Raw genomic sequence first — 27,002 nt, forward strand, 5'->3', positions numbered from 1 at the left:
CACAACTCTGCTGTTCTTTGACGTCTCAGACTGCAGGCTACCCTTTCTGTGTGCCCCACACCAAGCACTGACCATGCTGGCCTGTGTTAGCTGTTGTCCCTGCCTCCTCTACCAGATGATGAGCTAGGTATTGGACACCATGGCTGTTTCTTGTGCATTTTTCCTTAGAACCCAACGTAGTCCCTGAGACATGTTAGATTCATGGAGATGAAAATCAAAGTTAACATTTATTGAGCACTTCTAAGAGCTAGAGCACAGGGACACCAAAGAAGACTGTTAACCACCATTACTGCTTCACAAACAAGGAAATATAAGCTTAGAGAAGTAAATATCTTGCCCTGAAGTAGGCAGCTGGTTGTCACAGGACAAATATTTGTTGAATGTATAATAAGATGTCACTTGTCACTTCAGGAATATTGATTCCATAGAATAAAAGTAATTCTGAAAACCCAAAATTGTCAATATTACCAACTATGACATGATATATATTTTTTTTAATATTTATTTTTGAGAGAGAGAGAAACAGTGTGAGTGGGGAAGGGGCAGAGAGAGAGAGAGACACAGAATCTAAAGCAGGCTCCAGGCTCCGAGCTGTCAGCTCAGAGCCCGACATAGGGCTCAAACCTAGGAACCTTGAGATCATGACCTGAGCCAAAGTCGGACACTTAACTTCCTGAGCCACCCAGGTACCCCATGACACGATACATTTGAAGAACTTAGCATTTTATTTGACTTAAAGACATTGGTTTTGCATACATTGATCTGCAGCATTACTTGTTTTGGATTTCTCAGTTTCTCCTAATAACTTCTCCCTTTATCAGCACTATAGAGGGTGATGAATCAATATCCCCATATCCTCCCATCACCAACTCCTCTGCCTAATACAGAAGTTCTAACACTTGAATAGGCATCACAACTGGGAGGGCTTATTGAAACAGATTGCTTCTCCTTTTCCCAAGTTTATGATCCACTGGGAGCCTGAGAATCTTCATTTCTAATGATATCTAATGACTGATACTGCTAGCCCAGGGGCCCATTTTGAGAATTCAAGGGAACTACTGCACCCATGTTTACACAGTCATACCCCCTGCTGCTCCAGGTCCCTTTCCCCTATTTGCCGTGTCCTGGAAAACACAATCTACCTATACCTGCATGTTTGAAGAGAGATCCCTTGTTATAAACAGACCCTTCTTCCCCTGGGAGGCTTGTGGGCCACTGATTGACCCAGTAAGAAGAGACAAGATTTGAACTGAGAATGAGATCCCTTGGCCTCTGGTCCTGGCTCTATCTGACTTTACATGACCCCAGGCAAGTCCCTGCTGAAGTCTCTTCTCCACACAGAGAAAGACATGGCATCAATCCCTAAGGACCCCTGGTCTCAGATTTTCTTTCTCTGAAATGCATATTAAAGCAGCTGACTCATCAGGCCATACATGAATGTACGACAGTCTCTGCGGAGCAGACCACTGTAAACAGAGCCACATTTATTCATCCATTCTCATTTCCTGCTGAAGGGGTTCAGAAACCATAATTGCCTACAATGAATTTTCTAATTCAATTATTTTTTTATAACTTCATTGCTTTAGGACTCTTTGGCCCTATGTGAAGTGAGAAAATGCTTCTGTTATAGCTCATTATTAAAAGCAGCCATGCCTCTTTGTTTATATGAAGTATTTATATAAATAATACCAAAATACCACATTTATTTTTTTAATATGATTTATTGTCAAACTAGCTAACATACAGTATATACAGTGTTCTCTTGGATTTGGGAGTAGATTTCCATGATTCATCACTTACATACAACACCCAGTACTCATCCCAAGTGCCCTCCTCAATGCCCATCACTCATTTCCCCTACCCCCATCAACCCCTCAGTTTGTTCTCTGTATTTAAGAGTCTCTTATGGTTTGCCTCCCTCCCTCTCTGTTTGTAACTATTTTTTTTTCCTTCCCTTCCTCCATGGCCTTCAGTTAAGTTTCTCAAATTCCACATATGAGTGAAAACATATATCTGTCTTTGTCTGACTGAGTTTCTCTTATTTCACTTAGCATACTACCCTCCAGTTCCATCCTCGTTGCAAATGGCAAGATTTCATTCTTTTTCATCACTTAGTAGTATTCCATTGTATATATAAACCACATTTTCTTTATCCATTCATCACTTGATGGACATTTGGACTCTTTCCATAATTTGGCTATTGTTGATAGCACTGCTATGAATATTAGGGTGCATGTACCCCTATGAATCAGAACGCTGTTTCCTTTGGATAAATTCCCAGTAGTGTTCTTGCTGGGTCATAGTGTAATTCTGTTTTCAATTTTTTGAGGAGCCTCCACACTGTTTTCCAGAGTGGCTGCACCAGTTTGCATTCCCACCAACAGTGCAAGAGAGTTACCCTTTTTCCACATCCTCATCAACATCTGTTGTTTCCTGAGTTGTTAATTTTAGCCACTCTTGAGTGGTGTGAGGTGCCACAATACTACATGAAAAATTTTTAATTTTTTCTTTAATGTTTATTACTTTTGAGAGAGAGAGAGACAGTGGGAGCAGAGTAGGGACAGAGAGAAGGAGACACAGAATCCAAAGCAGGCTCCAGGCTCTGAGCTGTCAGCAGAGCCTGATGCAGGGCTCAAACTCACGAGCAGTGGGATCATGACCTGAGCCGACGTCAGACACTCAACCAACTGAGCCACCCAGGTGCTCCCAGTACCACATTTTAAAGGCTAATGAGGGGTTTAAAAGACTTTTATCTCACATCACTTATGACTAATTTCTCACCTCAGAGTAAATCCAGTGAGGCTTGTTGGAAGTGCCTGAGCACTGCTGAACACCTTGCAGATCAGTTGGGTAGGAAAAAGTACAGTATTGCTCCTCACGGTTTAAGAATTCAGTAACAAATGCAGGTGCCCCAGTGATGAGGCAGTGGCGAGGCAGCAGCCCCAAGGGCTCTAGGTCCTATGGGGACAAACAGTGGAGCTTTTTATCCTGAAGTAGAATCTCTGAAGGATACACTCATACCTTGCTCAACTCAGAATCATGTCAGTCATTCGAGTAAGGGCTAGCCCTGCTGCAAGCTTCCTTTGTGACTGGCTGACTAGAGGGTAAAGTTCTAACCAAATGTATTTTACTCACACAATTTCTTTTGAGTGTACATTTTTTTAAGAAAGAGAAACACTTGACAAAGACCTCTTTTGTATCCAAAATACTTTTCTTTCCATGGAATCCTTGCCTTTTGACCCTAGACTGGGAAAAGAGTATCTGAGGTGTGTAAGTTCCAACTTTAAACCACTGGAGTGGGGAGCCTTCCTAATCAAGGGGGCAGAGTGGTTTCTTGGTGCTGTAGATGAGGTCCTGCCTTCCCTTGGATTTATTTGGTACAAGGATAAAATCAGGAAGCAGTTCCCAGCCATTCTCACCTGTGGTAGGAGCTAGATTTCCCAATCTTCCTCTGAGGTCAGCTTGGGTTCATGAAGTCTCTGCTTCCCTCTAGGTGGAGGCTGAGCTGATTGACAAGCTGGACAGCATGGTGTCAGAAGGGAAAGGCGACGAGAGTTACAGAGAGCTCTTCGGCCTGCTGTAAGCTGCTTTAGCCCAAGCACCCCACACTGGGGGAGGGGGTGAAATGGGCTGATGAGGGGTAGGGGTGCAACCCATGCTGGCTGGGCTTCAGAGGGTGAGTATCAGGAGTGACCTAGATTGTTCCTAGTCAATAGGACGGTGGCATTATGGCAGCAAGCTCTCAGGGATTGCCATAGTTGACTAAAGAGGTAGAGACAGGCGGTAACTCTGAGCTCTTAGATTTGCTGATAGGAAAAGGGTCTTTATATGTCTTCATAGCATGCACTGTATCCAGTTGGGCACACAGCCCATGGGGACTCTCTGAGGGCTCAGTGCTGGCATTTCTGAGAGGTAAAAAGTTAAATCCTTGCTTCATAAGATGGTACAATCAACTTGAAAAAACACTACCATGGATCTTGTGACTTTAAAAGTTGTGCCCACTCTCCAGGACAGTTTCCCTGTTTGTGAAACAGGGTGTTTGTACTGAGTGATGTCAGGGATTTTCCCAGGTCTACATTCATAGCTCCTGTCTTTTTTTTTTAACATTTATTTATTTTTAAGACACAGAGAGACAGAGCATGAACAGGGGAGGGTCAGAAAGAGGGAGACACAGAATCTGAAACAGGCTCCAGGCTCTGAGCTGTCAGCACAGAGCCCGATGCGGGGCTCAAACTCACGGACCGCAAGATCAACCTGAGCCAAAGTCGGACGCTTAACCGACTGAGCCACCCAGGCGCCCCTCATAGCTCCTGTCTTGAAATGTTGGAGGCCAAGAGTCTTTGCCACAGGGCTAAGTCCAAAGGAGGGACTCAGGAGAGCCATGATTCTCCCAGATAGATAGTGATGCTGGACATTTTATCTTCCAAAAAAACAAAATCTTTAGACTTTTATAGCTCTAGAGTCCCCTCCCATCTCACTCATTATTTCCAGCTTTAATATTTTCTTTGTTTTCATGCCATTTTGAAGACAAGCCTATAACATATTTTTCCAATAATAATACTGTACACTTGCTTAGAACTTTACAGTGTACAAATGTGTTGACATTTCTTACTTAATCCTCACAACACACCTGTGAAGTGAGCAGGGCAGAAATTATCTTCATGACTAAAGGTGGTGAAACTGAGATGAGGAAAGTGTTAGCATGCCCTCGGTTGAATGACCTGTGAAAAGCCGATCTGGGGGGAGGACTCAGATCTTCCAATTTCAAGAAGGGGGAATCTTTCTACTATATCCTACCCACTTTGTTCCTTAATGAGTCACACAAAATGTGAATTTATGAAATTTAAGTAAGTATAATTTGTGTAAATGAATCTATACCTTAGTATTTTTCTTTTAGCTAAAGATGTTTCTAACTGTGGAAATAATGCAGAGAAATCTCTTCCTAAGTCACTAACAGATGATTTTACTACAAAGGAAAAAGCACACAAATAACTTGCACTTACTAATTACCTGACCAAATAGTGTTTCATAAACTCTTCTAAATCATGTTTGAGGACTGAAAATTTCCGAGAACCATAAAGCAGCATTTCCCAATTTGTGTTTTGGGGAAGTTGCTGGGGGAAAAAAGTAAGTGGTCAGTTCAGAAAAGATTCAATTAAACAAAATTGAGCAGACCTCTATTACAGGACTTAGCAAAGCCTTTAATAGGCAGAAAGATGTGAAATATCTCTGACAGGAGTGTGTAGTGATCAGCATTTCCCAGGCTTGTTTGCTCGCAGAACACCTTTCTTGGTCCTCCAGGACAGCAGAGCTCTGGAGAATAGTTTGGGAAATACTGACACAGTGGCTTCATCCACACAGCTCAGAGGCCAGAGCAATGGTGTGCCTTCTCTCTCTAGTAATATAGGTCACATGGGAAACCCTCACTTTCCCAGAAGCCTCAGCTCAGGCCGTATACTCTGTGTGGGGAAGACTGTCGCCGTCATGGCAGCATTAACAGCAGCCAGGTTGTGAGTGGGAGTACCCAGTGCTGGGCTTTTAGCTGGGCCTGCCACTCCAGGTGACTTTCATGACTTTTAGGGAGTGAGGGACAGTGTAGAAAGGAATCAGGAATGAGACCTGGACCTGGGCTCATCACTAGAGCAAGCAGAAATTCTAGGTCATCATCCTCTAGGAGAGGTCTGTGGGAAGGCAGAGAAGCCAGAGGCTACCCTGAGGTGCCAGGAGCATGGGCTGGCAAATGAGAAAAGGACCTGGGCATTTAGCTCTTGGCTCTGGCAATTTTCACTTGGAAACATCCCCTGACAGTGGAGATGACCAGGTATAACTCCTAGTTTCACTCACTGCCCTTCATACTGGGCCCTCAAGACTAGTCGGAACCTTTTCCTTGATTTACATGAAAAGTTGAGTTTGTATGTTTGCTGAGGATGCCTCTGAGTGGTGATGGAGGTAGTTGGCCAACTGCAAAGCCAGATCCATCCTCAGTGGGCTCTTATTCATCTGCTGTTTTAGAACAAACCTCACAGCATACACCTAAAGGGCTGGGGCTTTAAAACCCCTTCCTCAGTTCATTGGCATCCTTAGGAACTTATACAGGAAAATGGAAAATATGCTCATCTGTTCCTGCCAGTTCAGTAATCACCTTGTCTTTGCTTTCTGCTGCATGGAGTAGAACCCAGCTGTTTGGGCCCTACCCCAGGTAAGACTGTAGTGTGGTAAGTCTTCTGTCTCCAGATCCATCACAGGCTCCATGGGCTCTGGGACCTCACTTTTGTGCCCAAGGAAGGCTCATAAATTGTATACTGTGTTTGTTTCCCTCCACCCTCCCACTAATAGCCTACTGGAGAAGGTTGAACAGGAAACATGGCGTGAAACCGGCATTTCCTTTGTGACCTCAGTCACCCGCCTCATGGAACGCCTTCTTGACTACAGGTATCTTCTCCGGCACCTACCTATCTGACCTTTTGTCTGATCAGGATACTTGCCTCAGCAAGGACATCCTCTGACCTTAAAATTGAAACCATGTGGCCTTCAGGGGGAGGACTCTTCTGGTTTGGGTGCCATCATCAGTCATTGGGAATCTAGTGATGGCCAAAGAGAGGGAAAGAGTCCTCTCCCAGGGGTAGGCCAGGGCTTCCTAGGATCCCCCCTGATATGTGAGCACATATATCCAGGAGGCATCCCAGGGACACGCAGGTTTCCATCCAGAAAGGTCACAGCTCAGAGCAATGCAGCAAACAACTGTAGGTCCTTTGTGCTGTGTTCCTGAGAGCCATATGACAGATGGGCGGGGAAATATCACCCAGTACAGAAGTGTGACACAGCAGGACTTCCAGTTGGTTTTTCCAGGCACTGGGGATCCTACTTTTCCATGCCTCCATTCTTTGCCTAAAGTGTTTTTTTCTGTCCCTTGGTCCTGACCGTGAACAGATTAGAGGAAGCAGCCTGTGAGCTCAGAGATCTTTATGCTATGTTTAGTTTGAGAGTTCATATAAAATTAGTTTTTTCATGAAATCTTGCTTTCTGTCATATCACAGCTTTTGAATTACTCCAGATGGGGCAATGAAGCCACCATTGCAGGCTTCATTATTCTCTTAGCAGAGTTCATGTGGTGGCTAAGGGTACCTTTTAGGAGCCTAGAGGGAGGTGATAGGGAATGAGGAATGACAGAGGAAATCCATCCCCAAGCAATAGTTGTCTTCTCTGTGCTACAAGACATGTAAACGCCAAAGGAGAGCACTTCCAACCCATGCATCAGGAAATGAGGGGGTTTAGGCCACCTCCAGTTGCTGCTGAATAGAAGGTACTCCTATGGCAAGACTTCTGCTTTGCAGAAGACTCAGGTGTCCAGTGTACTATCTGGACATGGAAATGGAATTCCTGAGAAATGGGTTCCCATGTTAGGCATCCCCTCTTCCTGTAGCACAGTTGTGCTTGTGCAAGTTTCAGCCCATTTTTCCTGGACCTTAAAAGTTGACAAGTGGCCTTTTGGGGATGCCTTTTAGAATAGTGGACTCCTTTGTTCATGCCATATCCCCAGCCTTTTCTGTACCTGCTATCAGACAGGGAAGAGGGATGCACAAAACTCTATACCTCCCCCGCCCTAAAACATTTACTAAAGGTTAAGCTCTATTCACTGTGGCCTACCAGAAAGAGCCTAAATTAATTTCTTAGCCTAGTTCTAGCTGCCTGTTTGATTTTTGTATCTACCTTGTACAAACAACTCAAACTCGTGGCCAAACCCAATTTCATTCTCTTCCATTTCTTGTCTCAATAATGGGTTCATTAATAAACAAAGTTCATGCTCTTTCACATGGCAGCAAAGCCCCTTTATAAACTGGCCTTTGCCTACTCCTCCAGCCCTGTTGCTTGACAGTCCCAGCACCCATGTGCACATGCTAACCTCCTAGTGTTGCTCCCTGTTAACACAAAAGGAAATACCACAATGTTTATCATGGCTCTTATCTGTTAAAAATACACTATGTGCTTTGTGCTTGACAAGCATTATCTCTAATCCCATAAGGAGCTGTGAAGGGTTATCCCTGTTTTTATCAGTGAAGAAACACCAGTGATAGGAAATGCCATTGCTGGGATTTGAACCCACATCTGACTCAAGAGCCATGCCCTATTCTTTCATCCGTGTTGTCTCCACTCACATCCCTTCTCTTCAGGCTTCTCTACATGCTATGTCCTCCCAAGAGTGGCCTTCCTACCAAGCCCCATCAAGGAAGTTTTGCCAGATAAAAGCTTACCTGGATCTCTGTATACACTTCTTTCAAAGCATCAGTCACCTTGCATGATAATCATTTGTCACCTTTCTGACTCATTCAATTGAAGAGAGAAGCCTCTTGAGGGCAGGGACCTTGTCCTTATGTCCCTGGTCCCAAGTGTACAGTATATATTGACCAATTGGAAGACCGTGCAGGAACCAAAGTAGTCTCTTTTACCCCAGTGCAATTTAGTGCAATAAGAACCTACTAAGAAAATAGTTGACAGATACATATACATTGATTAGGCAAATAATTAATAGGTTATACTCCAGAATGATCTGAACCTAGAGTGTGAGACTCTGTTTTAGACTAGCATGAACCTTAAGTACTCAGAGGAGTACCTCTTCAACTTTTGTGTGAATGATACTCTGTGTCAGATATAAAATGCTCACTGGTGGCAACTGTATTTCTCAGGTTAGGAAGCAGAGCCCCGTGGGGTAGGGGGAGTGGTTCTTAGTGCCCTGGAACATACAGGGACAGGGCTAGGGTTGCCAAGCCCTTGGGACTTTAAGTGTAACCTCCACCTGGAAAAGGAACTGGAGGTTATGGAGCCTTCCTTTCTCAGGCCTCTCCAGTTGCACTAAGGGCTGCCTGGGCCCTGGTCTAGGTCACCACAAGCCCAGTGCTCACAACCGGTTGCTTCAGAAGCCTCTTTAGGAGGGTCTTCCCTGTTCGTCCTCCAGAGAAAGAACAGGGGAGAGCAATGGCTGCACCCAAGTCAGAGGCTTTAAAAGGTGTCCTCTATGTTGAGTAGCCACACAGAAGTGATGCACAGCCACACAGAAGAGAAGAGGCAGCTGTTAGCAGTGCATGGGAGAGGTGGTCATAGAGCACAAAGGTGTAGGGAATGCCCCTGCCATCACAGGGTTGAGGACAATACTTTCCTGTTTAATTGACTTGGCAATGAAGTTCTAGTTATAGCCAAACAGAAGGTGATGCCTGGTAAGTGTTTCAGATGCTTTCTAGAAAAAACAAAACAAACAAAAACAAAAAAAACATTAAATGCCAAAGTAGCTAGTTGAGACCTCACTACTCTCTATCCGCCAACTTATTGGAGAGACAGATGCTTCCTGCCACTTTCTATGTTGCTTGTAACTAACTAGTTGGCCATCTGGTCCACCTCTTAAAAAGTCACAGCACTTTCCTGTCCCTACTAGCACTAAAAGGTTCTGCAGTAGCCTGTTAAGGACCCCCATGTCTGACTACAGAGGAACCAAATGCCATATGGCAGTTAGGGAACCAAAAAAGGAGGATGACCTTGGTTTCAAATCCCACAGAGCTGCCACTTCTGATAGTAGCCCTCCATAGAAGGGAGGACACTTGGCTTTGCAGAATATCATGAGAGTTGTGTGGATTTTTCAGTATTCCTTTCTTTCAAAGAAGTTATCCCTTTGTGAGCTGGATTGCAGCTGGGAAGGCGGGAATAACTAACTTTGTCACATTATCACCCAGAGGTTCAGTGACTTGGACTAAGGCTCCTGACTCCCAACTGTGATGTTTCTCACTGGGCCCCATGCCTGTTAGTAGAGCAAAGTCAAGATACTCTCTCCACCTGATCTTAGTGGTCCATAAACCCACTTATGCTGCCTTTCCCTAACACACAGCTACACAAGGAACTGTATCTATATGCCAGGGCACTGTAGAGTGCCATAGAAGGAGACACAGCAAACAGATGGAACTCTGGCTGGCTGTGTGTAGAGGAGGCTTCTGGCGAGATTCACCATTCTGGTTCTCCTTCTCCTTTGTCTCCTTGTGCCAAGCCTCTGCTACTTCCAGAGGAGCTTGGTTTTGACCAGTCCTCCTCTCTCCCTAGGGAAGGATCCATTCTCAGTGTTCCTGTTGTTCTGTGTCTCATAGACCAGCCTTGACCCCTCTTACACCCAACCCTGCTCTGATCAGCATGAATGTAACTCAGCCCTGGGTGAAGCTACCCCTAAATCAGAAAGAAACTTTAAACCTGCTGCTTCTACTTAGTACACAGGAAGGAAACCATAGGGAGAAAAGCCAATAAGATGGTTAACATGGTGGCCATGCCACGGTTGCTGTAACCACAGGGTCTTGAAGCTAGGTCTCTGGAGTGGAGCATATTGGCTTCTGTTGAACGCTGACCTACAAAATGAAACTTTCCCTGTAAGAAAAGCTCTGTGCCTCTCCTTCTGGGGACTTGAGGATTTGACGTTTATCTTTACTGATACACTCTTCTGTGCTGAGGATATTGGTACTACCCTAATGTACCATCTGGGCTCTACAGTCTGCCACCAGAATGAGAGGTTCAGTTGAACAGAGATCTCTGAACCCTAGGAGTGGGTCCAAACCTCAGAGGGAGCTCACTGTATAGCCCCCACCTGTGGAAGCATTTTCTGTTGGAGAGCATCTTAATTTAGGGTTTAGTTATACTAATGCCTCTGTGACACTGCAGTTCTATGCATTGTTCCAGAGCCACCACTTCATGCCATGGGACATTCATCTGTGCTTTCCTTTCCAGGGACTGCATGAAAGGAGAGGAAACAGAGAATAAGAAGATTGGCTGCACTGTTAACCTGATGGTGAGAAGACATGGGCCCCTCCTCCTATCTGCCCAGCGGAATAGCTTCTGGCCTGCACTGTGACAGGCTTGGCCATTCTACTGTGGCTGCAAGCCTAAGGACTTGAGTCAGGATATCAGCTCTGTCCCTAATATCTCAGAGACCTGCACCTCACCAGTCACATTTTCACTTGAGAAAGGAATGTTCTCCTTGGACAGAACTCTACCCTTGGCCTCTTAACAAGGTCCAGTCAACCCTGAAATACCCTAATTCCCAGTCTGCCTTGGCACTCCTCCTCTTTCTCAATATTTGGACTCCCGCAGATCTGCCATTCGTTCCACCATACCTGGGGAGCAGTTGTGCCTTCTGGCTGATCCTTTCTATTGCTGGTGCTGTCTGTGCCCATGGCCTGCCCTCCTCCTGTCCAGTACACCCAGGGCTTTGGCCAGCTGCCTGGAGCTCAGGTATGGCCTCCACAGGTGGAAACCTCTCTCATCTTTATGCGTATTTCCTTTTCTCTCTCACAGAACTTTTACAAATCTGAGATTAACAAAGAAGAGATGTATATCCGCTATATCCATAAGCTTTGTGACATGCATTTGCAGGCTGAAAACTACACAGGTGAGTAGAAGGGGGACCCAACCATGTCTCCCTGTGAGGACAGACTGGACAGGTGTGCACAGCTAGCAGAGAAAGGCTCTGAGCTGGTGCCTGACAGATCTTAGCGGAGTGTTGGGGCTTATGTTGCTCCCTCACTTCATTCTTTCCCTCAAATCCTTTGTCACATATGGCAGAAAGAAAGCAGGCATAAATTCCACTTGTGCCTTCATGCCATGTCCTCTGCTGTCTGAGGCTGTTCTGCTCTCTCCTTGCCTCCTGTCCATCCCCTCTGAGGCCTCAAGGGTAACCTCCAAATTCTCATGCACTAGGTTCAGAGCATCCTGAGCTCACTGTCCCTCTCTAAGAGCAGAGCCTTCTTGACCTTGAAAACCTTCACAGCCAGAGCTACATGAGGCCATAACACTGAAATATCTGCCTAACTTCTGAACTTGCTAGCAGAACTGCTTTGCAGTCTAGGCTCTTCCCCGCAAAATGCACAGCAGCCCCACTTTGATTTTCCAATAGAAAGTATTGAGAGTGTTCATCTGGCTTTCTGACGGACCATATAGGGCCCCTTTCTACAATTTATTACTAAGGCCCTTTCTAATAGAACAAATTTAAAAGCATTTCAGCCTGCCTGTCACACTGTTTACTGAGTACCACTCAGTCAGGAGGCTATGTGCATGCATGTATCTCCTGACTGATCACCTGGTGCCATAGCTTCCCCAAAATAGCCACCTTCTTCACTGTGGTGGCCAGCCACTACATCCTAGCTCTTGAGCCATAGGACTTGAATTTGTGTGACAAACCATGAAATTCAAGCTATTCTTATCCACAAACATTACTAGAATTAGATGGGTTTGTAGAAACACAGAACCCTCCTTCCTTATTTCTAGATGTAAGGGATTGTTTGGCATAGATTCCACCTTTTCTGACCACATAAGTTAACAAGAATTAAATCTGAAATGACTAGACTGAATCTGCCATTCTCTCCGTCTACTTCCACCCATGATTGCAGCAAGCCTCTGAGAAGACAATAGACTTTGATAAATTCCATATAATATAGAGGCATTTACTAAATTCCTAGAGGTCTGGGCCATGACTGAGAGGTGGGGTCAGGGATTTGGACAGAAAGAGAGGGTGCTAAGCCTTGTCTCTGGCGGCCTCAGGAATAACATCTGAAAAGGATATGATCAGAAAAGAAAAAAATTTCACCTGGTTTCCTAAATTCCAAAGGGAGCCCTTGAGTGCCTCAGGAGCTTGTTCCCCAGAAATAAAAGACTTCCCATCTGGATCCAGTAAGGAAGCATGTGCATCCCTGGGCAGGAAGGTCCAGTGACCAGAGCACAGGCAGAGAGGCAAGGATAAGGATGAGGAAGAGCCTGGGGAGTGGCTGCAGGCAGGTGTGTTTGGCTAAAACTGGAAGTGGGTCACGGAATAGTTAGAAATGAGATTCTTCACAGTTATTGGTAGCGGACTTGAGTAGGGCCTTGAAGGCCAGACAAAAGCTAGAGCTAATTACCTTACCACTAGGAGATGCCCACCAAAAATGACCAAATAGAACAGGAAAGAGCAGACTGTATAATAAGGACCCTGATCAGTGGCTGTAATTAAGTGTGACTCATGCCTTAGAATTTAGGGCCACAGTATTTAGTTGTTCTTGTTTTATATAACTTTCTTGAACAGTTCCACATGTAGGGTAAAGTGTCACTAGGCCTCTGCCCTGAGTTCAGCATCAACTTTGAGCTCCTCCAGGAATGGAGCTTCTGGCTACAGGCCCATCACACACTTACCACCATTTACACGTCTCTCTGGTCCTTGTAGAAACAGTAGAGACGAAGGCCATGCTAAGGTCAGAAAATGTTACTGTAGGCACTGGGGCTGGCTTAGGGAGGGCTGAGAGAAGACTTGATCAGTGCCCTCCTGCAAGAGCCAGTTCTGAGAAGGTTGGAAAGGAAGCTGTAATACATTGACTAAAAAGGAACCCAAGAATTGTCTCTGACATGTCTGTGTCTCCCAAAGCAAGGTAACTTGTGCACAAATTCTCAGGTAGCTCGGTCATACTTCATCTGGAGCCCAGTATCGATAATTAGGCTATGAGAGGAAGTTGTCTACCAGGATCTTTGACTCCTTAATGCTATGGGCAAAGGTTATTGGCTGGCTGGGCAGCCCCTCTATGTAACCTTTGGTATCCAGTTTCCCTGACCTGGGCTGCACATGCCCTATCCTAGCAGAGTGCTTGGGCTAGTCCCCTGGCACCAGACTCCCCCTGGACCCCTGAGGAGAAGTCCCTGGATCTCCATATTGCCTGTTCCCCACAGAGGCCGCATTCACTCTGCTCCTCTACTGTGAGCTGCTGCAGTGGGAAGAACGGCCACTTCGGGAATTCCTCCACTACCCATCCCAGACAGAGTGGCAGCGGAAAGAGGGACTGTGCCGCAAGATCATCCACTACTTCAACAAAGGCAAGGTAGGTGTCATTAGGCAAGCTGTTCAGCTCTTTGGGTTCTACAATAATGCATGCCATCTAGGCATGCTGCAGAGGGTGGTGTGGGGGCGATAAGTGGGTGGATGTCCACGTATGTGCATCAGCTTTGGAGGCAGCATGATTTTCTCTGGGGAAAAAAATATGTAACAGTTTAATTCTGTGGTTTGGAAACCAATTCCAGATTGAGGGTATGAGACAGCCCCACAGAGCACCCTTGCACGTCTATAAATGCTGATGTTCCTATAGCAGGGGCTTCTGCCCCTCCCCTTACATTTATTAGATTACATAGAGAATTAATGTTGATTTTCTAATCTGCCATAGAACATATGAGCTATAAAAACGAACGGATTTTAACCTTAGTCAAAGGAGGCCTGTCCTGCCTCTTACTAGTACATGTATTTATCTTGGATTTCCCTTCATCACAGCACAGACTAGACTTCTATCATCGGGATTCTTCCCCATCAGGCTTGAATCTGTAGGATTGGCAGGCAGTGTCAGCATTGGTTTAGGCCTCCTTGGTGCTTCCCAGCCATCCTGCTTCTATCTCTCAGCAGGCTCCTTATGGGGCTTTCTGACCACCTACAGTTGGTTGTGGCCCATACACTGAAAAGGCTGGGGTTGTGTGACTTGTTGATGCTGTTTGCTCATTATTCAGCTTTGATCATTGCTTTAAAAACCTGAATTTGGGGTGCCTGGGTGGCTCAGTTGGTTAAGCATCTGACTTCGGTTCAGGTCATGATCTCACAGTTCATGGGTTCATGTCCCACATCAGGCTCTGTACTGACAGCTAGGAGCCTGGAGCCTGGTTTAGATTCTGTGTCTCCCTCTCTCTCTGCCCCTCCCCTGCTCGCACTCTGTCTCTCTCTGTCTCTCAAAAATGAATAAACGTTAAACAATTTTTTTAAAGGCTGAATTTAAGGAGCGCCTGGGTGGTTCAGTTGGTTAAGTGTCCAACTTCAGCTTAGGTCATGATCTCACAGTTCGTGAGTTCAAGCCCCACGTTGGGCTCTGTGCTGACAGCTCAGAGCCTGGAGCTTGCTTCAGATTCTGTGTCTCCCTCTCTCTCTGCCCCTTCCCCTCTCATGCTCTGTGTCTCTCTCTCTCCTTCTCATAAATAAACATTTAAAAAATTATTTTATTTTATTTTATTTTATTTTACTTTTTAATTTTATTTTTTATTTTTTAAAATTTACATCCAAATTAGTTATCATATAGCGAAACAATGATTTCAGGAATAGATTCCTTAATACCCCTTACCCATTTAGGAAATTGGGTTTTTTTAATGTATTTATTCATCATAAAAAAGAAAGATTTAAACATTAATGGCTTTTGCTCATAAATCAGAAAACATTCATCAGTTTTATATAACATAGGAAACATCTTTGTCAAAAGCATTCACCCATGCAGGAACCTTTCCAGAATCTCAGGAGCTCTTGTGTAACCTAGCCTGGAAAGGGAGCCCATGCTCAGCATTCAGGCAGCCACGTATGACTGATCCATAGTGCCAGCCCAAAGCCTCCTCTTGTTGCTGGTCCAGGGCTGGACTTAAAGCCCCACACCACTATACTTTCAAGCCTGCCTTTCTGGCACCCAGCCCACCTGGAACTGTCATCTACCCACATCCCCAGCAAGCCCTGCCAGCTCAGGAGTGGAATGATCATGGTGTGAGTGTGCATAAGTGCTTTTAGTGTATTAGTTCTCTTTGCTTTCCATGGGCACAGAGTACACAGTGGAGAGTTGTCTTGTTCTGACAGAGCCTACCAGTGGGACATGGGAGCATTAATCGTTCCCCTCTTCACTAAACACTACAGTAGTGTTTAGAAAAGCAGGTTTAAAGCTTAGTATGGATGAAAGAATGAAATGCAAAACCTGCTTGAGTATCATAGATGAACAGATTTGGGGGAAGGACCGGAAGGCTCCGTAGGCCACCTTCTTGAGGATTTCGCACTCATTCTAGTAACCCTGTTTTTTCTGTGAATTTCTGGAGGAGCAAGTTCTGTGCTGAGTGCAGAGCCCTTTCATAAGCTCATCCTCAAAGAGATATTTATCACATTCTTGAGTTAATATAGAGGGTCCAACTTCTGTGTTTCTGTGCCTCAGTACCCCCGTAGAACCAGTGGATAGGGCTAACCAGCTCTTTAAAGCATTCAAGTTATTATTATTATTATCATTATTACTATTACTATTGGCTCCAGAAAAGCAAAATCAGGCTGCTGCAGAAAAAGTGTTCCTGTAGGGTTCTTGGTGTCCAGAGAAAAGCTGCCTTGACAGCAGGAGGAGGGCAAAAAAGAAGACTCTAGGGATGGGCAGGTAAAGGGGTTATAGCCCTCAGCATTCCCAGCACACCCTGCCTCACAAGCCAGGCCCTCTACTTTTCTTCCACACTCTCCCAGCCTCTCTGTTATATGCTTTATACAGATAACCTGACTTCCTTTGGTCCTGTGTTTATTTCCTGAGCACCCAGAAGGACTGAGTCAGAAGTTCAACTCATGGCCATACTCTAACCCTGGGCCATTCTCTTCAGTGATGAGAGCCTGGAGCCTGCCCCAAGCTGGACTGAGTTCCAGTCCACAGAGGGTCAGCACTCCCAGGCCAGACAAGGAGAAAGGAAAGAAGTAAAGTTGAAAAGAAGGAAGGAGAGGCTCAAAAATGAGAGTTGGTCCTCCATCGCAGGGCAGAGGGAGCAGACAGGAAGGAAAGCTAGCAGAGGGCTCTGACACCTGCTTATCTGGCATACAGACCATTAAGACTAGAACAGCCTTCTCTGTGGGGCTGGGCTTGGGCTCTCCTGAGTGAGAGTTGCTATTGCCCACACTCCTCTGAAGAAATGATGAATCCGTTGCTTCTAATATGTTGTGTGTAAACAGAAGTACAGGGGCGCCTGGGTGGCTCAGTCGGTTAAGCGTCCGACTTCAGCTCAGGTCATGATCTTGTGGTCCGTGAGTTCAAGCCCCGCGTCGGGTTCTGTGCTGACTGCTCAGAGCCTGGAGCCTGTTTCAGATTCTGTGTCTCCCTCTCTCTGACCCTCCCCCGTTCATGCTCTGTCTCTCTCTGTCTCAAAAAATAAATAAACATTAAAAAAAAAATTAAAAAAAAAAAAAAGAAGTACAAAGACCACCAGTCTGAGTCCTGGGCCTTTGCCTTCCTTTTCACTTTGATTAGAATGAGCCCTAAGTGAGTGTAGCTTTTGGGTCATCCCTGTCAAAGGGGCCACAAGGATGTGTAAAAGCACCCATCTTGCCAGAGCTGGTAGAAATAATTGGATTTCAGACATTGGTAAGAAGTTTTGGAGTTGGATTTGCCTCCTGCCAGAAGGCATGAAACCAAGAGAAAAAATTTAACCAGGGATGCACTGTACCAGCAACACATTCCTCACCTGTGATCAGAGGCAGCTCTCAAAGCCCCCAGACCCACCAGAGTTCCAGCACAATCCCTTAAGGCTGACAGAATGTCTTAAAACTCTTGGTCCTGGCTCACTCTAAAGATAATTGAGGGTGGGTGGGAGGAGGGCTTGGAGCAGGAGGGCAAATTACACAAATCAGGCAGAGATGCCAGCAAGGCAGATGAACATTAATCCCGGTAGGGAAGAAGACCTGCTTTACTGGGAGCTACAGGCTGCTAACTGGCTGAGTGCCATTAGCCCTACGTGGGGCCCTTATCACCTAAATGAGCAGTTCCCCATGGGGCGCTCTTGGCAAGCTGGCCACAGGTCTGTGCACAGCTCAGCTGCTTAGCCGGCCCCCATGGAGCTGCCTGCCAGGCAGACCCTATTGAGGATCCTTGGCTAAAACCTGCCCAAGTAGCACTTGGAGCCGGAAGGGGAGCTGACATGTGCCCCTCAAAAGGGGTATAATATGGGGGTATAAAAGGTTTCCTAGCTCACTGGGGCAGAGGCATTGTATTGGCTCAGGGAGCCAGGGTCTATTTAAAAATTCCCTTTGGTTTGTTTCAATATTTTTAATTGGCCCTGTGGTTTCAATCCATATGACATTAATTCTTTCAAAGGATAGAAATAATCTGCTCTTTTTGAGAAACACAGTCCCAGATGACATAGCGTTGTCCTTCTCCTTGATGCTATTTCAAATAGTATTTTTTAAAAATATAGTTCTTACTATTAAAACATTCATGTTGAAATATGACTAGGTGAAATTATACGATGTCTGAGATTTGCTTCAAAAACTCTGGGGGGCAGTAAGTGGTTGGGGTATGAATGATACAAGACTGGCAATGAGTTGCCAATGACAACTAGTCATTGTTGAGGCTGGGTGATGAGTACCTAGGGGTTCATTCGTCTCTTTTTCTATATGCTTAAAATGTCCTATAATAAAAATTTTTTAATTAGCATTTAGAAGTTGGCAAGAAGAGCCTGGCTGAAATATCAAGTAAACCAGTGATTCCCAGTCTAACAAAAGAAAGCACTATATAAAAAGCAGGGGAAATGGGCAGTACTAGCCCTTAGTGAAGACCCCTTAAGCCCTCCACAGGCACCTGTTATATGGGCCTGTAACTGTAACAGGGGCCACACCACAGAGACAGCCTGGGACCTCACTAGGCAAGGATCATCTGAAACCTTCTTTGAGATTTGAATATTTCTATAAAGGAAGTTGTCAGGCCTACTACTAAGTCCTTAGGTAACCACTTTCTGCTTGGTTTTTTTAATTGTTTCTGAGCTTCAGTGATCTTAATTCAAAACTCATTGTTTCTGGAGTTCCTGTGTGGCACAGTCGGTTAAGCATCTGACTTTGGCTCGGATCATGATTTCATGGTTTGTGGGTTCGGGCCCCACATCGGGCTCTGTGCAGACAGCTCAGAGCCTAGAGCCTGCTTCAGATTCTGTGTCTCCCTTTCTGTCCCTCCCTCACTCACACTCTGTCTCTCTCTTTCCCAATAATAAATAAACATTTAAGAAAAAATTTAAGTCATTGTTTCTGCCCAGGTGTCCATTGACAGATGAATGGATAAAGAAGAGGTGGTATATATATATACAATGGAATATTAGCCATAAAAAAGTGAAATCTTGCCATTTGCGACAACACAGAGTTAGAGAGTATTATGCTAAGCAAAATAAGTCAGAGAAAGACAAATATCATATGATCTCACTCATACGTGGAATTTAAAAAACAAAACAAACAGGCAAAGGGAAAAAGAGAGACAAACCAAGAAACAAACTCTTAACTATAGAGAACAAACGGATGGTACCAGAGGGGAGGTGGGTGGGGAGATGGGTGAAATAGGTGATGGGGATTAAGGAGTGCACTTGCTGTGATGAGCACTGGGTGTTATATGGAAGCATGGAATCACTATATTGTACACCAGAATCTAATATTACATTGTATGTTAACTAACTGGAATTTAAATAAAAGCAAAAGTCATTGCTTCCTTCATTAACTTACTAAATAAATCTTTATTATCTGCTCATGCCTGGCACTGGTCTAGGCTCTGAGGGTAAAGTAAATAAACAGGGTTCCTGCCCTCATGTAGTTTATCATCTATTGAGATTAATATAACAAAAAAGTAAATACCTTTAAAGATAACTTGGGAGTACTGAAACAGACAATGGCTGGGGAAGTTCCTGTCCTTGATGAGGTGGTCAGGAAATGGCCTTTTGGAGATAGAGACATTTGAGGAGAAACCTAAAAGCGACAACCTTGAGCTAGAAAGCCAGAGCACTGTGTGTTGTGCTCCACAGACTCATCTTGAGCAGATGTTCTTTGTGACAGATGAGTTGCAGGGGGCCTTTGGTTGTGCCCTCTAATGTATTTGATGAGTCTAGGCCATTCTGAGGATGTCTGAGGTGCTGAAGCCTTGTTCCTATTTCCAACACAGAGCTGGGAGTTTGGAATCCCACTGTGCAGGGAGCTGGCATGTCAATACGAGAGCCTCTACGATTATCAGAGCCTCAGCTGGATTCGGGTGAGCTTTGTCTCTTCCCCCAACCCAACCCTGACTGGAGGTACTAGCATTGTCCTGGCATCCGTTTCTGAGTGAGCATTCACTGCAGGTCTAGCCCTTGCTTTAGTGCTGTGGATGTACAGGAGAAGCAGAGGCCAAGGTTCCTACCCTTGAGATATTTGCAGTCTGACTGGGGAACTAAAACACACACCTGACAAATGATTATATGATCCAGACCCCAAGGGCCACTGGTGCTGGGGGAAGGGAGAAGCAGCATATGCAGGATAAGAAGGGGGAGTTCACGGAAGAGATGGAAGCTCACCTTCACAAAGAAGCTTCACCTAAAATGATTTTGCTCAGGGATGTTTCATATGAAAACTTTATAAGATCTTTCCCTGCTTTGGCTTGTGGTCACTTTCAAACACCTTGTTCTTATTCCCTTCTTTGATGCAAAATATTCAAAAATTAAGTGAAATGTCCCATGGACTTTGAAGGTCTCCACCAGATTTTCCTGGCTGCTGGTGCTGGATTCTGAGCCATAACAGCTACAAACTTCAATAGCAAAGAGAAGCCAGCAGTGTCAGCTTACCCTTCTCCTGCACCCTCTGCAGCATGGCCAGCTGTGCCACGTTCCCTGATCCAAATGGATATTTGGATCTTTGTAATAGATGTAGTTCTCTAGAAGTAGCTTCTTGACTGGTCTTTGGAGGCCACTGCTCCTCAGCAAGCTGGCTTGATTTAGTGTGTTACAACTATCTTCCCAGTCAAAATTCAGTGAGTTTTTCTGAATGTGAAGCCAGGTCAGCCAATACTAAGAAACTTACTGATGTTGGTAATGCCAGAAATCATAGATATTGGTTCAACTTTCAAAGTTTAAAATCTCCTAAATTGGAACCAGTACCAGTGTTGCTGGCAACTGAGACTTTTTCACTGTGATTATTAGCATCTTTAGTCCGATGATAGATGAGCAAGAGCAGTGCAGTTAGACTGATGGAAAATGGTGCTGAGAATAGCTGTTTGCCACCAATTAACTAACATGAGCTAGAAGTCATTTGGTGTAATGAGTATCAGTCAAAACCAGAAATCCCTGGGCAAAAAAAAATTCATGTTAAACCTGTGCCCCCTGAAAGTTCAGGAAGCCTGGATCTGTATCAGGTTGGGCCCACCCACTGGGTAGGACATTATGAGCACTGGGCTGCTGTCCCCACCCTACCATCAGAGGATGATGGAAGAGGAGGGTTTCCTCTTCCATTATGAGGCAACCTGGGGAGATGCTGACCATGGCTAGGGGCTCACTTCTCACACAGTCTTTCCAAAAGACAGTGTCTACTTGGACCTGGGAGAACTTGCTTTGGACACCAGTAGCAGTCAGGCCAACCTAAAGGCAGCTGCCTTTCTTGTTCACAGAAAATGGAGGCCAGCTACTATGACAACATCATGGAGCAGCAACGCCTGGAGCCTGAGTTCTTTCGAGTTGGCTTCTATGGCAGGAAGTTTCCTTTCTTCCTTCGGGTGAGTCCATTCAGGTAGTCACAAGAACTTATATTTTACACAGTAATTCATTTATAACCTGTTTTTTATCTTTTCCCCTGTTCTACTGAATACTACTTTTTGAAGGACTAACTAGTCAACTAAAAGCTTTTGGTTTTACTTGATTGGACTGGCTCCCAACTTTAGATTTTGTTTTACTCTGCTGTACTATTTTGTAGCTACCTAGAATATACAAGGGTGACTTTCTTACCAAATCAACCAAATTCCTGCAGGAAATGACCAGGGTCTGAGAATGTCCCATAGGTATGTCTAGAAGCCTTCCAATTTATAGTTCCAATGCCTGTAATTCTCCATTGTGACTATTTTTAGCCAAATAGGACACCAGTACAACCCTGACCTAAACAGGATGCTGGCCTGTTGGGTTTTGTCATTTAAGATGATGGCTCTACACCAGGCTGCACTGTATGCTCTGTGGCCAGGATCGAGAACCTGTTGATTTCAGAGAAGCTTGTGAGCTGTCAAATGGGATCTGGCTATGGAAAGCCTTTTATTGGCAGCCAGTTTTCTATCCCCGGATGGTGAAAGCCATTTCTCCCACCTGGAAGGCTGAGGTGGGATACCAACAGAGAAGGAATGACTGACTATAGACATACTGACACCAGCTGAACAGTTGTGATTCTCTTCTTTATTCCACATAAGCCAGAGGCTCCAGGAAATGTCAGTCTGGGCTTGTAGGCTACAGCCGGTAGGGATTCATCATTCTCAGGGGACCTAAAAGAAGCTGTGCTGATGAAGGGGCCTTGGGCTGCAGTTGGGACCTAACACTAGCTCTGACTGTCCCCAGTCCCAATATCTTACTAATGTTCCATGTTTACAAGTCTCAACCAGCAGCTGGGAAAGTTCATAGAATCCCTTTGATATGTTTGGGATCCTGTCTTATTGGAAAAATTCCTTTCGTCAGTGAGCAATGATGAGCTTGGTATCACATCACAGGTCAGTTGGGCTTAGTGGCTCCTTTAAAAAAAAAAAAAGCCAGGGGCGCCTGGGTGGCTTGGTTGGTTAAGCGTCCGACTTTGGCTCAGGTCATGATCTCACCATCCGTGAGTTCAAGCCCCGCGTTGGGCTCTATGCTGACCGCTCAGAGCCTGCAGCCTGTTTCAGATTCTGTGTCTCCCTCTCTCTCTGCCCCTCCCCCGTTCATGCTCTGTCTCTCTCTGTCTCAAAAATAAATAAACGTTAAAAAAATTTAAAAAAAAAGAAAAAAAGAAAAAAGCCAGTCTGCTAGCAAGAGTCCAGGCTAACCACATTTTAGGTGGTAAGGCAGGTCAACTTTCACATTTCCTAGGCAGTAATCATTCTAGGTGAAAAAGAAAATTGACTTCTGCAGGAACTAGTAACACTGACAGGGCTAGCAAGTACACTGCGCCTAATTGTGACCCGCAGGAAGGCTCCAATTCCAGTCCACAGGAATGTTTCTAGCAGCAGAATGTGAATGAGGAGAGGGTCTCCTCAGGAGGACCAGACTTGACTTGTTCACTCTCTAGGGACCATCCACTTCAGGCATCTCAGAAGTGGCATATTTGCTGCCCCCACCAGCAGAGATTATACAAAAGCAATGGAAGTAGAGGTCAGCAGAAGAGAAAGAAGGAATTACACAAGAATAAGAAACCAAAAGCATCTCTATAAAGTCCTTAGACAAACTAATGATTCTGGCCTTGTAACTTCTTTCTCATTTTGTCTTTGCAAAGTACGCTTTATTATTATTTTATTCTCCTTGTTTAGTCCCACAATTTGTATATCATAAACCAGATTGTACTCTAAAACGTCATTATTTTGGATACTACAAAATCAGGCCCTTGGTATCCTCATTTCTTTCCCCTTCAAACAGGAGTTCTCCATTGTGGTTTGCCCTGGCTTCCACCACTCATGCTTATGTCACAGGGTATGTCAGTGTCTCAGGGTACTCAGAGCTTTCTGACAAGTAAGACCTGGCATAGAACCTGCATCTGAGCCATCCAAATAATGCTTGCAGGTGACAGTCTGAATGTTCAAATGTGGTTTCAGCAGTGCCAGTAAGGGAGGAAGAATAACAATCGGTGGTAGGAAATGTCACCCATCAGTCCATCTCTGTCTCCACACAAGGGGCATTCCCTAGGAGCTGTGTTTCCTGCATGCAGATCTGCCTGGCCTAGCCACATGCTGACTTCCCTTCCCTCCACTGCTCAGTTCATCTCTGGCAAATGTAGTAAGTCCCAGTAGAGGTAGCTGTTTGCCTGGTAAATGGCAAGGACAAAGTACAAAGCAGCAGCAGCCAGATCTGTCTCATGTGAGGATGCTGGGTATCCTCAACTTGAAACTGACAACCAGCATCAAGGTCAACGCTATGTGCCTTCCTCCTGCTGGGCCTTCCCCAGAAGGCTAGGCTACTCCCTCACCTTCCTTGAACACATAGGCCATCTATTACTTTAGCTCTATCAGCTTGGTTTCCCTGGACCATCTGCCTCTCTTGCTTTGCAAATGTGATTATCTACTAATCTGCACAGGGACAGGAAAACATCCAGCCTTCCCTTCTTGGGGGAATTTCTGTTTCTCTTTATTTGACCCAGGAACAGATACTGGTGAGGGTTGTACATTTCTGAGTTGATATGAAAAGACCAATTCTTTACAATTATCTTCTTTGTCAGTTCTGCTTATCAAGCAATGGACTTAGAAATGTCTCTTGTCCTTTAACTATTGGTCTGTTCACTGGAGAGGCCAGCCTGCTCCTCCTGACCGTGACTTCCCTTCTGGTATTGTTTTTCCATTCTGGTTCATCCAGACATGTAGCCCAGCCTTAGCTGAGTTCTTCTATAGTAAGAGGAGAGGTGAAAAGGGGGCAGAAATTCTGTTCCAAAAGGTGTGAAGTCCTCCAGGACCTGGCCTATAATCATCCCTGTACCAGTAACCATATGGCTGGCCCTGTGGAACTTCTCTCTTTTCCTCTGAAGACATGCCAGGAGGGGCTGCCAGTGCCTGATGCAACTTTGTCAAAGAGGATCTAGTGAGGTAGTTGGGCAGGCAGACATATATCACCAGAGGGCTGGAGAAGTGTTCCATTCACTCGTGACCAGCTGTGAGGGAGGCATACCAGGGTTGAGGGGGCCCTGTTATTACTGCAGCCCACTAGAAGAAAAACTGAGACCTAACCCAAACCAAATATGGTATTAACAGGGTTTAAGAAATGTGTAGTTAGGATGATGTCTATTTGTTCTGCTGACATAATTGCAAAGGAATTTACTGCCCATATAGTAAATAATTACTGAATACCTACTGGACACTGAATAATGTTTGGACTGTTTGTTCCCACTAACCAAAGTGGCCCTTCAAAAGCATGCACTTGGTCACCCCCCTGTTAAGATTTATGTGGTGGCACCCCTGGAGATCATTCCTTGCAGGCATCTTCCTCACCCTCCCACCTCTCCACACACAACCTTTTCCTGTACAGGCTGTTGCTGCCCTGGTTGTCACTGTGCCCACATAGTGTACCCTTCCCCACTCCTCCCTCAGAGCTGCCCAGGTGGGCCTTTTAGGACTCTTCTCAGGCATGGCCTTTTCTAAAATCCCACCCTTCACCTCTCAACCCTTCCTGGGTAAGGCGCCCTCCCTCCTTTGCTTCCTGCAACTTGTACCCTGCCTCCCAGCTGCCACATCACAGTGCAAGTCTCCCTTTTTCTGTCCCTCTCCCTTCTGGATCATCATTTCCCTTTGGGCAGAGTCTGAGTGCTATGCCCCATGCCTGTCACAGGGGCTCCTAGGACATGCTTGTGACACAAGTAGCTATTGACACCCATGTGGAGGTGGGGGCTGTGGGCAAGGCATAGAGCATGCTCTCTTGTTTGTGGCAGAACAAAGAATACGTGTGCCGGGGCCATGACTACGAGAGGCTGGAGGCCTTCCAGCAGAGGATGCTCAGCGAGTTCCCACAGGCGGTCGCCATGCAGCACCCCAACCACCCCGACGATGCCATCCTGCAGTGTGATGCCCAGTGTATCTTTCTATGCTTGGCGGGGGAAGGCGGGCTGGGGTCCTGGGAGGTGAGGCCCACCCAGTCAGCTGCCCCTATGCTATGTTGTTGGTCTTACAGGCTAAGTTACCCATAAGTCCTGAACAGAATATGTCCTCATCACTGAACCCACACTTAGCAGGACCCTCATGCAGCCTCGTACAGAAGAAGCATGGCATGCCCTTAGCTGTGGGTGCCTGAAGCAGGGCTTCTGCGGGACCTTCATCCCTCAGGCTGGGCTGCTACCATCACCTAAGTCCCTACCTGGCCCTGTGAAGGACCTGCCTAGGCATCCAGAAGCAGGCACTGTACAGGGTAATTGGGGATCCCACCAGAACTCTTGCCACAGGGATAACTACCATTTCTATCCCCTGCTCCACTCCTGTGTGCATCTGTTATTATCCCTAGTCTTTGTCAGGAGGACTGAGGTACAGCCCTGGGAGTGGGTGTGGAGGGTACGGGGAAGGAGATGGAGAGTGCCTGTGTTTTTAGTGGTACTTGGAAGTGTGGATACAAATACTGGCCTCCCCCTCATCCCCCTCACACAGCTTCCTTGGAGACCTCATGAGAGTCACCACTGTATAAGCTTGTTCCAGGGAGGGAGAACAGGTGGACTCCCATGTTATCTCTCTACAAAGACCCCAAATAGTATTCTTATTAAAAGATTGTTCTGCAGTAAATACAGTTTACCTACATTGGGCAGGCTTAGGCCTTTGCAACTTTCTTGCTCCTGTGGTGTGGCCACCTGCATTCTTCTGACCCCTTTCCCTTCTTTCTTGGCTGTTGACATCTCACCTTGGCTGAGTGCTCAGAAGGCTCAATGCTAGAGCGGGAAGAGGGTGCAGATAGGGAAATCTGATCTAACTGTGCCTGAGTCTGTGCAAGGGTCCTGCTCCTTGCTGCTGCCAGGAGGGAACAGGGGCTATGGGGCTCTTTTCTCCTTTGGGTGATGACAGGGGTCAGTATTCAGATCCATCCCTTGGGCAAGTCTGGGTTTCCCCTTCACTTCCTGCCCAGACTTGCAGATCTATGCGGTGACACCCATTCCAGATTATGTGGATGTCCTGCAAATGGATAGGGTCCCAGATCGCGTCAAGAGCTTCTACCGTGTCAACAATGTGAGGAAGTTCCGGTACGACAGGCCTTTTCACAAAGGCCCCAAGGACAAGGAGAATGAATTCAAGGTGAACAACAGTGGGAAAGTAGGGGCAGTGGGGCCAGGGGCAAGCCCCACTTTCTCAGGATCTTGTCCCTGTCTCATCCCTCAAGCAGGCAGGTGTGGAAGAAATTGCTTAATGGCCTGTCCCTGTCTGTGCCATCCTTACAGAGCCTGTGGATCGAGCGTACCACACTGACCCTCACCCACAGCTTGCCTGGCATCTCTCGGTGGTTCGAAGTGGAGAGGAGGGAACTGGTGAGACACGTTTTGGATGGGGCTGATCTTCACAGCTGCTCCCTCAGCCCTGGCTCTGGGGACCTTTCTCTAAGGACCAAAGACAGAAAGAGAGCTTCGGCCACCTGCCTGGCCTGGACTGCCACAGGCCAGTCCTGTGTCAGAAGCTTTGTACATCTTCTCCCTTTTAATCCTGACAACACCAGGGGAGCAGATATTTTTAATCTCCCAATTTACAAATGTGGAAACTATTCTCTGAGGTTCAGGAAGTCAGAGCTCTCTGACTTCAAAACCGATGTTC

General features: G+C 45.8%; 1 protein-coding gene across 14 annotated transcripts in view; it reads left to right on the forward strand.

Moving 5' to 3' along the window:
• Positions 1–27,002, forward strand: part of DOCK3 (dedicator of cytokinesis 3) — a 600,629-nt gene that overhangs the window by 554,647 nt on the left and 18,980 nt on the right. For 12 of the 14 annotated variants that reach the window (XM_019416991.2, XM_019416982.2, XM_019416983.2 and 9 more), the window contains 11 exons: positions 3,494–3,579; positions 6,173–6,199; positions 6,337–6,432; positions 10,756–10,816; positions 11,323–11,416; positions 13,717–13,865; positions 19,710–19,796; positions 21,183–21,287; positions 25,151–25,292; positions 26,326–26,492; positions 26,636–26,722. In XM_019416991.2, the coding sequence (XP_019272536.1) occupies positions 3,494–3,579; positions 6,173–6,199; positions 6,337–6,432; positions 10,756–10,816; positions 11,323–11,416; positions 13,717–13,865; positions 19,710–19,796; positions 21,183–21,287; positions 25,151–25,292; positions 26,326–26,492; positions 26,636–26,722 (1,101 nt within the window). The remainder of the gene's footprint in view (positions 1–3,493; positions 3,580–6,172; positions 6,200–6,336; positions 6,433–10,755; positions 10,817–11,322; positions 11,417–13,716; positions 13,866–19,709; positions 19,797–21,182; positions 21,288–25,150; positions 25,293–26,325; positions 26,493–26,635; positions 26,723–27,002) is intronic. The other 2 variants (XM_019416979.2, XM_019416981.2) reach the window with 1 other exon arrangement.

This window comes from Panthera pardus, unplaced genomic scaffold, assembly GCF_024362965.1.
Source record: "Panthera pardus isolate Hobbes unplaced genomic scaffold, ASM2436296v1 HiC_scaffold_8, whole genome shotgun sequence".
In the NCBI taxonomy this organism is placed as follows: Eukaryota; Metazoa; Chordata; class Mammalia; order Carnivora; family Felidae; genus Panthera; species Panthera pardus.